General features: G+C 31.0%; 1 protein-coding gene across 1 annotated transcript in view; it reads right to left on the minus strand.

Moving 5' to 3' along the window:
• Fatp1 (Fatty acid transport protein 1) overlaps positions 1–5,080 on the minus strand; it is a 210,023-nt gene extending 204,943 nt beyond the window's left edge. The window contains exon 1 of the mRNA XM_085806918.1: positions 4,582–5,080. Coding sequence (XP_085663044.1) covers positions 4,582–4,829 — 248 coding nt within the window. The 5' untranslated portion in view covers positions 4,830–5,080. The remainder of the gene's footprint in view (positions 1–4,581) is intronic.
• Between the last annotated feature and the right edge of the window lie 3,774 nt (positions 5,081–8,854).

Raw genomic sequence — 8,854 nt, forward strand, 5'->3', positions numbered from 1 at the left:
TCGTGGAGGACTTTCTAAGGGAAACTGGCTCGTATACACGTTACACATGGGGAAAACCATGAAAACACCCATGCAGCCAGCCCGTTCGCGGGATTCGAACCTCGGACCGAACTACCAGTGTTCCGCGACTTTACCGCTCGGTCGCTGGTGGCCCTGTTTTTGAAGTCAAAATAGATCGATGTGCACATGGGCAAGCCAATGTGGTGCGCAATGCCGAGGTTGTGCAATTCTGGGATTTTTTTTAAGTGAAAATAGATCGATGTGCACATGGGCAAAGCCAATGCTGTGCGCAATGCCGAGTTTGTGCAATTCTGGGATGTTTTTTGAAGTGAAAATAGATCGATGTGCACATGGTCAAACTCAATGTGTTGCGCAATGCCGAGTTTGAGCAATTCTCTGATTTTTCTTTAAGTGAAAATAGATGGATGAGCACATGGACACCGAGTTTGTGGAATTCTTTGATGTTTTTCGAGCGAATACTGATCGTTGTGTAGAAGAGAAAACGAGGTTGTGTACGATGCCCCGCAGTAATGTAACTTTATTTATGTGCAATGTTTAACATATCGTTAGTGTATTTTAAATTTGTATTATTGTTTTAATTGTGAATTATATTTAAGACGTCATTTTCCATTTAAATTGTATTTTTAATTTTTTGGCTTTGATAGGTTTATAACGCTTTCCAACTTAAGACATATATCGATAGCCAGACGATCAACTCAACAGTAGCAAAATTGTTAACTTTAACTCTTGAAGTAACGTTTACCTCATATTTTAATACGTAGTGTTTGGTATCGTAATTGCACTTGATAATATGAGTTCATTGGTAATATGTGTGTGTGTGCGTATGTAAAGCATTGCTTAGTGTTCCAAGTTTGTAGTATTTATTTTATTATATTATTTTCTTTCATTCTGAGAAATTAGAATTTTTTATTTATTAATGCGTAGAATTCTAGCATGCCTACACAGAATATGGCGTGATTTAGGAATTTTAGAAACTGATATGAAAGCTGTGTAATGATGTTCATATGCAATAAAAAATATTCTTCTTTTTTTATTAATGTAAAGTTTAGAATTTTTAGAAATAATGAAAATTGTCTAATTATTGGTATGTAAGGAATTATGTCGTTACGTAGCAAGAAGGTAATTTGTAAAAATGATAAAATTGAAATGTTCCACAATATGAATTTAAATTAAAAAAAAATTATATTATTTGTATAAATAAATAATAATAATAATAATTTAATAAAAATCTTTGAAAATATTGAAGCTCTACAAGTATTAGAGACTGCGACGTTGTTTATCGTTTTAATAATTGGTAGAATTCGCTCACTGTATCATGGTAATTTTAAATATAAACAATTTATTATACTTATTATAAGTAACGCCTAAGCTTAAATGTTATAAATGTAAATTAAAAGTAAAGAATTTGATATTAATTTACAATAATAAACAATTTATTATTGTTATTTTTAAGAAAAAACAGAAAGTACACGTAGTGTAAATGCGAGACTACAATGTGACGTCATAAGCTTAGTCCCACCCATTTATGGACGTCACACAGCTCCTCCTACTGAACTTTGTTGATGCAGCCTATTCTGCGCTTTTACCTAAAATTCTAAGTATCTAGTTTTTTTATTTGGTTATTTCCCATCTATCCTAAAAATAATATATTGGTATTTAGTATTAAAGCGGCACATGCTTTGGAAAAATTTGGGTACATTTATTATTAATCTAACAAGTATTAAACATTATAGCAACCTTAAAAAATTAAAAACCAGAATATAGGAACCTAATAAATAGCATTTATTTAACAATTGGTAACATATTTGTATTTACCCTGAAGTAATATTTATTTATCTTTGGATAAATATTTATTTACATTTGTAAAAACCATAATTCAGGGATTGCTGCTATAAAAGAATTACATATTTTTCTCATATTACATGCTGCCTCAACATAAATTCCATTAAATATGAATCCAAATGCTGGCAAGCATTTCCTTTTTGTTTCTTGTTATGCTACTTGGTCTCATAATCTCATCTGGTGGACAATTTTACGCTTTTGACCAGTCTACAAATTCTATACTTCTGTTACATTACAAGCTTCTTTTTTGTTTGACAGCGAAAATCAAAAATGTATCAGAAAAAATTACTGCTTCTTTTTTAATGGATTAAGTTAAAATGCTAGATGTTTTGGTAGTAAAATGAATTACTGAATTGATATCACGCAAACAACAATGCAATCAAAACAATCTAAAAATCAAATTTCTTGCAAGTTAAAAATCTGAAGATTACATATATCAAGCTTCAAGGCTATTCCAGTTATGATGACTGACCAAACTGGTCACTTTAATCCTGAAGCACTGATATGGTTAATAAACTGTTTCATTTCAAAATTAATCCCCGTCACATGATTCTTATAAATAAATAACATCCATGATGCATTTAAACGAATAATAAAGCTAAATTCTGCAAACCAACACTTAATCAATCAACAGAAATAAAATAAAACCATCTACTGTCATCTTGTTATATTAAATTACTGTAATCTATGCATTTTGTGTCAACATTTCTGTGTTTAGCTTCTGTGCTATCCATTAGCACTTGTTCTTACTTCAAATTTATAATTTAAATTTATGAAAACTACAAGTACAATCACTGAAGAATGGGTGCATACATAGCACCAATTTAGCTGAGTACGTCAAGAATAAAGAAACATTCAATTAGCCATGTATGCTGCTACTTCTTTAAATACAAGCTCCATGTTCAATGCACCACATATTTTTATTACATTGCCTGAGAGAAAAAATGTCACTACATGAACAAATAATTGAAAACAAACTTTTTTACATAGTTAGGTAATCAAAAATTTCACAGATTTAATTTTCAAACATATACAATGATAAAAGAATTGCAGATTTACAGGGCATTAATAACAAGCTATGGCCCTATTTTATGCAATATATTCATGAACATATTGTTGCATCAAACCAGTAAAAGTATCAAATCACGTCCTGCGGTGTCATACATCACACACTGTTAACCTGACCCACAGTTCATCTTTGTTTCGTAGATCAACCTATGCTAAGAATAGGTATTAAACCCATGCTTAATTATGTCCTTTAAAAAATACAGTGCCTTGAAATTTAGTGAATGATTTACAATAGCCATAATATAGCCTGTAAACATGCGAAATATGCGATACTCGCGAACAAAATTTTAATTTCCCATGTCTTGCAAGTCATGAGGGGTTTTTTTCCCATTTTTTTCAGGGCAGGAGAAGACACTAGAACTGATAATTAGCAACAGGAGACTGGATGCCACATGAATGTTGTGGAATTCTAATTTCAAACTTACATTTACAAAACTAATTAACAGAAGTTTCTCAAACACCTTTCATATTTCCGTATAAAATGTTGCATTTCTTCCGACGAAATGATTCTAAGCTCGACACTCATCATATAATAACTTAGAATTTTTTTTTTTTTAACTGATACATCAAATAACTGTAATGAAAATTTAGGTCATAAATTGAAATATGAATAGCAAGAAAATAAAAAAAACCTCTCTACGCAAAACTAAAAATGTGAATTACCAAGACTGTTTCTACACTTTCAGAATATTGCTGATATGTATATGCTGAAAATTAAATGAAGTAATATATAATACATAAAAAATGCGACTTTTTATGTATTATTTAAATTAATTTGCATTTTCTATTTAAAGTACAGTTTAAGATGTAACAAAAAAAATTTTAGGACATGTAAAACTGACAAGACATATGATGTCAATTCAGTTTTCAGTTCATTTTGTTAAAATTAATAAAAACTAATGAAGTTAAATAATGCAACATTCTTTTAACTTATTTTAACAAATAAAATTTTGAGGGGGGAAAAAAAAGGAAAAAGAAAGCGAAAGGGCAGGCAAAATTATATATAAATATTCATGGCTAATTTGAATAAAATGAGAAACTACTTATTAAATGCAATACATAGAAATTAAAGAAAGCATCCTATATGAAAATCTTGAATATGAATTAAATGCCTGAATGTACATTTTTGCTCTGACTGTTGTTTTAATTCAATATTAACTCAACTGCTAATATATTTGTAATTACAAGAAATTATGTATTAATTGTTGCAGTCATTGTTAATAAGCCATTGTTATAAACAGTGGAATTCAATTTTCCATTCTCTAAAAAGCATTAAAATATGCACCACTTGTTACATATCGTCCTGCATTATAGCTCATCAGCATGTCTAGTGAATGTTGTTTTAAATAGTATATTATTACAATAGATATAGAAGGTTTATCTCATCCACACTTTAAAAGTCACACATCACCCTGAATCCTAAACTTACCAAAAAGCTCGACGATTACATAAATACTTTGAAATTTATTTTCCAGCGGCTAGAATAATCTAAAAATCTCAAGTGCTACTGCACTCGGCTCAACAACTTATAAACATTGTTATCAGTAACATCTAGTGATAATACACACAGTTAGCTGTCAAGACAAACAGAAAACATGAATTAATAGTAAAACGAAAGCATGAAAATAATAGGAAAACAAACAAACTTACCTTAAATCTCGACTAAGAGTTTTGTATAGTAAGTGCATAAATTTCCAGCCTCCAATGCATAAATACACACTAAAAGCAATAATCACTGATATTAGAAAAGAAAAATAGTTTCCTATCCATAAAGCTGATATAATTCCCCAAAACACAACTGCACGTATCATGTTTTCTGTCTTGTATAAACCTCCATTCTCATATATCTCCCAAGCAATTCGTTTCAAAATTCGCTGAGGAGTGCACCGAAATTCCATTTTTGCAATTATGGTTTAAAAATTGTTTTACAAAAGAAAGCGGACGTACAATTAACAAGAGACACACATTGCATAGTCTCTCTAAACTACCATCTTTACAATTTAATACGGCAAATAGCTGAAGTTCAATTTTGATGAATGAATTAAATACGTATGCCGAATTACGTCACGATATACGATCAACATAAGGATTCACCAAATGACGAATTAGGCGATTGTGTCTACCCGTCCGACAGCGAACGGTTAACCGACACTGTGAGAGTGCTAGACAAGGAGGTTAGAATGCATTATACATACAGTATTCTAACCTCCTTGGTGCTAGACAACTGACTAGTTGCGCAGACATACTTTGATTTTCCCGAATGTGCTTACTCGTGCTACGCCATATTGGATAATCTCGGATTACATCGTTTCGCGATTGTATTTCTCGGTGTGTGGTTGTGCCTCTACAACTGTGTTATTATTTTACGTGATTATTAACGCTTTATTTACATGTTCTGACATGGAGGGTGAAAATTTCTCTCCCGTTAAACGCCACGAGTAACGCTGCAGATGTAGCACGTCACCTGAAGCTATGCACATATGATGGTGTAATATTTAATAATTTGTAAATGGTAACATTTAATATTTAGTAACTTGTAATTGGCAACACTTTGGATAGAGATTGAAAAAATAGAACTATGCTGGTATTGCAGTTCTCTGTGATTATACATTCTAAGATTGTAAATAAATAGTTTCTAAAAATTAAAAGTGTACCCTCATAATTTTATATGGTGTCAGAAGTGTTTTGCTTTCAAAATGGAAAGTTTAAAACCACCAGAGCCGATGAAATTTGATGGAAATCTGGCTTCGAATTGGCAGAGATGGCTGCAATCATTTGAAATATATGAAGTAGCTAGTGGATTACATAATAAAGAAGAGAAGGTAAGAGTTAATACTTTTCTTCATGTAATAGGAATTCGTGGTCTTGAAATATATAATACATTTCCTATAGAAGAGGGTAAAGAAATTAAATTAAGTGAAATTAAAACAAAATTTACAGAATATTGTATTCCTAAGAAAAATATTACATATGAAAGACATTTATTCTTTACTAGAAATCAAACCGCGTCAGAAACCATAGATGAATACGTAACTGATCTTCGAAATAAAGCTAGAACATGCGAGTTTGCACAATTAACGGATAGTTTAATAAAGGATAAAATTGTTTGTGGTATTAAAGATGATATAGTGAGAGCAAGATTGTTACATGAAACAGAATTAACATTAGAAAAAGCTCTTGATATATGCAGATCTGCTGAAATAAGTGCACATCAAATGAAAATCATAAAGGATGAGGAAACTGCTGTAAACTTAGTGAAAAAGAAACTAAGTAAATATAATAAGAATACCTACAAAGAGGTAAATACCAATAAACAAAAGACAAAAGTTTGTTCTAAATGTGGAACATCTCATGAGTATCGAATGTGTCCAGCATATGGAAAAATCTGTCATAAATGTAAAAAGGCAAATCATTTCGCGAGTCAGTGTAAAAGCTATATAATAAAAAATGAAGCAGTCAAGGTAAACAAAAAAGATAGACAAATTAAATTAATAAATCATGACTCTGAGAAAGAGTTAGAATTTTATGTTGGCACATTAAACCTTAATTCAGATAACAAGGAAGAGAAATGGACTGTTGACGTTAATGTAAATAAAAGTAAACTAAATTTGCAGTTAGATACTGGAGCAATGTGCAATGTTATTTCTAAAAGCAAACTGAAATTGCTAAATGTTCCGATACAGAAGTCTGAAATTAAAAGATTAGTTACATTCTCTGGGAATAAAATGGATACTTTAGGAAAAGTAGTACTTAACTGCCAATATGGAAAAAATAATTATGTTGTGGAATTCCAAGTTATTGACAAAGAAGTACCTTCTATATTAGGATTAAAATCATGTTTGCAACTAGGTTTGATTCAGAAAGTAATGTCTGTTTACACTGAAGACTTACTGGAGGAATACAAAGATGTATTTGAAGGCTTAGGTTGTTTGAATGGAGAATATAAAATCCAGTTAAAACAAGATGTAACGCCAGTCATTCATCCTCCAAGAAAAATACCCATAGCTATACGTGATAAAGTTAAGAAAGAATTACAAAGAATGGAAAATTTAAATGTTATTGAGAAAGTAAGAGAACCAACTGAATGGGTAAATTCAATGGTTACAGTTGTCAAACCGAACAAAATAAGAATATGTTTAGATCCTAGAGATTTAAATAAAGCTATAAAACGAGAACATTATCCGATGTTAACCATTGACGAAGTTGTCACTAGAATGCCTAACGCAAAAATATTTTCTGTTTTAGATGCTAATAGTGCTTTTTGGCAAATCCAGCTTGACGAAGAAAGTAGTAATTTGTGTACATTCAATACACCTTTTGGCAGATACAAATTTAAAAGATTACCTTTTGGCATATGTTCAGCTCCAGAAATTTGCCAAAGAAAATTAAGCCAAATAATAGAAGGTCTAGATGGTGTTGAATGTATTATAGATGATATCTTAATATGGGGATCTAATGAAAAGGAACATGAGCTACGACTTAAAAAAGTACTCCAGAGAGCACGAGAAAATAATTTGAAGTTCAATAAGGCTAAATGTAAAATAAAAGTTAATCGTGTGAATTATATAGGACACGAGTTAAGTGAAAATGGACTAAAACCTGATTTTTCTAAAGTGGAAGCAATTGTTAAAATGCCAGAACCTACAGATGTGCCTTCGCTACAAAGATTTTTGGGAATGATTAATTATTTAGCCAAATTTATTCCTAACTTAACTACTATTACTGCACCATTAAGACAGTTACTTGAGAAAAATGTCCTCTGGCACTGGACTGAAAAGCATCAAAAAGCTTTCGAAACACTTAAAGAACTGATTGCAAAAGCACCCGTATTAAAATTCTATGATGTTAATAAGGATGTAACTCTTTCAGTAGATGCAAGTTCTGAAGGATTAGGTGCTGTTTTACTACAAGAAAACCAACCAATTGCTTATGCTTCCAGAGCTCTAACAAAAAATCAAAAAAATTATGCTCAGATAGAAAAAGAGCTTTTAGCTATTACTTTTGGATGTTCTAAATTTCATCAATATATATATGGCAAACGTATTACAGTTGAAACTGATCATCGACCATTAGAAAGCATAACTAAGAAACCTCTTTTTAAAGCACCACAGCGATTGCAAAGAATGCTGTTAAATTTACAGAAATATGATCTAGATGTACGATACAAAAAGGGGAAACACTTATTAATAGCAGACACTTTGAGTAGAGCATATTTGAATACAACAGAAGAAGATAATGATGAAGATACAGAAATTTGTACACTGATTCCAGCATCTGATGACAAAATTTATGAATTAAAGAAAGAAAGTGAATGTGATGCTACACTACAGTGCTTAAAGAAATATATTCTGAGAGGCTGGCCAGAAAGGAAACATCAGGTAGAACCTCAAGTCAAAGTATTTTGGGACTACAGAGATGAGTTGACAATGGAAAATGATTTATTTTTCAAAGGAGGAAGGGTAATTATTCCTTTATCTATGCAAAAGGAAATGTTAAATTTAATTCATGAGGGTCATTTTGGTATAGAAAAATGTAAGAAAAGAGCTAGAGATGTTTTGTTTTGGCCATTTATGAACAAGCAGATAGAAGATAAAATTTCAAAATGTTCTATATGTAATGAATACCAGAACAAAAACATAAGAGAGCCTATGATACCACATGAAATTCCCAATTTACCTTGGTATAAAGTTGCGACAGATTTATTTGAGATTAACAAAGATGTATATTTATTAATTGTAGATTACTATTCCAACTTTTTTGAAATCTGCAAACTACCGGATACTCGAAGTCAGACAGTGATCAGTTACATGAAATCTCATTTTGCAAGATACGGTATACCATTGATAGTGATATCTGATAATGGACCTCAGTTTGCAAGTAAAGAATTTTCAGAATTTGAAAAGAAATACCAATTTAAACATAT

The sequence above is a fragment of the Stegodyphus dumicola genome, chromosome 1 (assembly GCF_044657685.1).
Source record: "Stegodyphus dumicola isolate Sdum_Otavi_A_Nest chromosome 1, ASM4465768v1".
Lineage (NCBI taxonomy): Eukaryota > Metazoa > Arthropoda > Arachnida > Araneae > Eresidae > Stegodyphus > Stegodyphus dumicola.